Here is a 1,685-nt window from a genome sequence, read left to right on the forward strand (position 1 = left end):
GGGTGGGTGTAGGTATTGTCGGGTGGGTGTAAGTGGTGTCGGATAGATGTACATGGTGTCGGGTGGGTGTAGGTGTTATCAGGTGGGTGTAGTTGTTGTCGGGTGGGTGTAGGTGGTGTCGGGTGGGTGTAAGTGGTGTCGGATGGATGTAGATGGTGTCGGGTGGGTGTAGGTGGTGTCGGGTGGGTGTAGTTGGTGTCGAGTGGGTGTAAGTGGTGTCGGGTGGGTGTAGGTGGTGTCGGGTGGGTGTAGATGGTGTCGGATAGGTGTAGATGTTGTCGCGTGGGTGTAAGTGTTGTCTGGTGGGTGTAGGTGGTGTCGGGAGGGTGTACATGGTGTCGGGAGGGTGTACATGGTGTCGGATGGATGTAGGTGTTGTCGAGTGGGTGTAGGTGGTGTCAGGTGGGTGTAAGTGGTGTCGGATGGATGTAGATGGTGTCGGGTGTGTGTAGGTGGTGTCGGGTGGGTGTAGGTGGTGTTGGGTAGGTGTACATGGTGTTGGGTGGGTGTAGGTGTTGTCGGGTGGATATAGGTGGTTTGGGGGGGTTGTAAGTGGTGTCGGATGGATGTAGATGGTGTCGGATGGATGTAGATGGTGTCGCGTGGGTGTAGGTGTTGTTGGGTGGGTGTACATGGTGTCGGTTGGGTGTAGGTGTTTGTCGGGTGGGAGTAGGTGGGTTGTGGGGGGTGTAAGTGGTGTCGGATGGATGTAGATGGTGTCGGGTGGGTGTAGGTGATGTCGGGTGGGTGTAGGTGGTGTCGGGTGGGTGTAAGTGGTGTCGGATGGATGTAGATGGTGTCGGGTGGGTGTAGGTGGTGTCGGGTGGGTTTAGGGGGTGTCTGGTGGGAGTAGGTGGTGTCGGGTGGATATACATGGTGTCGGGTGGGTGTAGGTGGTGTCGGGTGGGTGTAGGTGGTGTCGGGTGGGTGCAGGTGGTGTCGGGTGGGTGTAGGTGGTGTCGGGTGCGTGTAGGTGGTGTCGGGTGGGTGTAGGTAGTGTCGGGTGGGTGTAGGTGGTGTCGGGTGGGTGTAGGTGGTGTCGGGTGGGTGTAGGTAGTGTCGGGTGGGGTGTAAATGGTGTCGGGTGGGTGTAGTTGGTGTCGGGTGGGTGTAGGTAGTGTCGGGTGGGTGTAGGTGTTGTCGGGTGGGTGTAGGTGGTGTCGGGTGGGTGTAGGTGGTGTCGGGTGGGTGTAGGTGGTGTCGGGTGAGTGTAGGTGGTGTCGGGTGGGTGTAGGTGGTGTCGGGTGGGTGTAAGTGGTGTTGGGTAGGTGTAGGTAGTGTCGGGTGGGTGTAAGTGGTGTCGGGTGGGTGTAGGTGTTGTCGGGTGGGTGTAGGTAGTGTCGGGTGGGTGTAAGTGGTGTCGGGTGGGTGTAGGTGGTGTCGGGTGGGTGTAGGTGGTGTCGGGTGAGTGTAGGTGGTGTCGGGTGGGTGTAGGTGGTGTCGGGTGGGTGTAGGTGGTGTCGGGTGAGTGTAGGTGGTGTCGGGTGGGTGTAGGTGGTGTCGGGTGGGTGTAGGTGGTGTCGGGTGGGTGTAGGTGGTGTCGGGTGGGTGTAGGTGGTGTCGGGTGGGTGTAGGTGGTGTCGGGTGGGTGTAGGTGGTGTCGGGTGGGTGTAGGTGGTGTCGGGTGGGTGTAGGTGGTGTCAGGTGGGTGTAGGTGGTGTCGGGTGGGTGTAGGTGGTGTCGGG

The 1,685-nt window shown here is 59.7% G+C and overlaps 1 protein-coding gene across 1 annotated transcript; it reads right to left on the minus strand.

Annotated features, from left to right (window-relative positions):
- Window positions 1-398: 398 nt before the first annotated feature.
- LOC138373648 (uncharacterized) lies at window positions 399-875 on the minus strand. Its single transcript, XM_069339988.1, has one exon. It carries the CDS (start codon window positions 873-875, stop codon window positions 399-401), a length of 477 nt encoding a protein of 158 aa, XP_069196089.1.
- Between the last annotated feature and the right edge of the window lie 810 nt (window positions 876-1,685).

Source organism: Procambarus clarkii, chromosome 43, assembly GCF_040958095.1.
Source record: "Procambarus clarkii isolate CNS0578487 chromosome 43, FALCON_Pclarkii_2.0, whole genome shotgun sequence".
Lineage (NCBI taxonomy): Eukaryota > Metazoa > Arthropoda > Malacostraca > Decapoda > Cambaridae > Procambarus > Procambarus clarkii.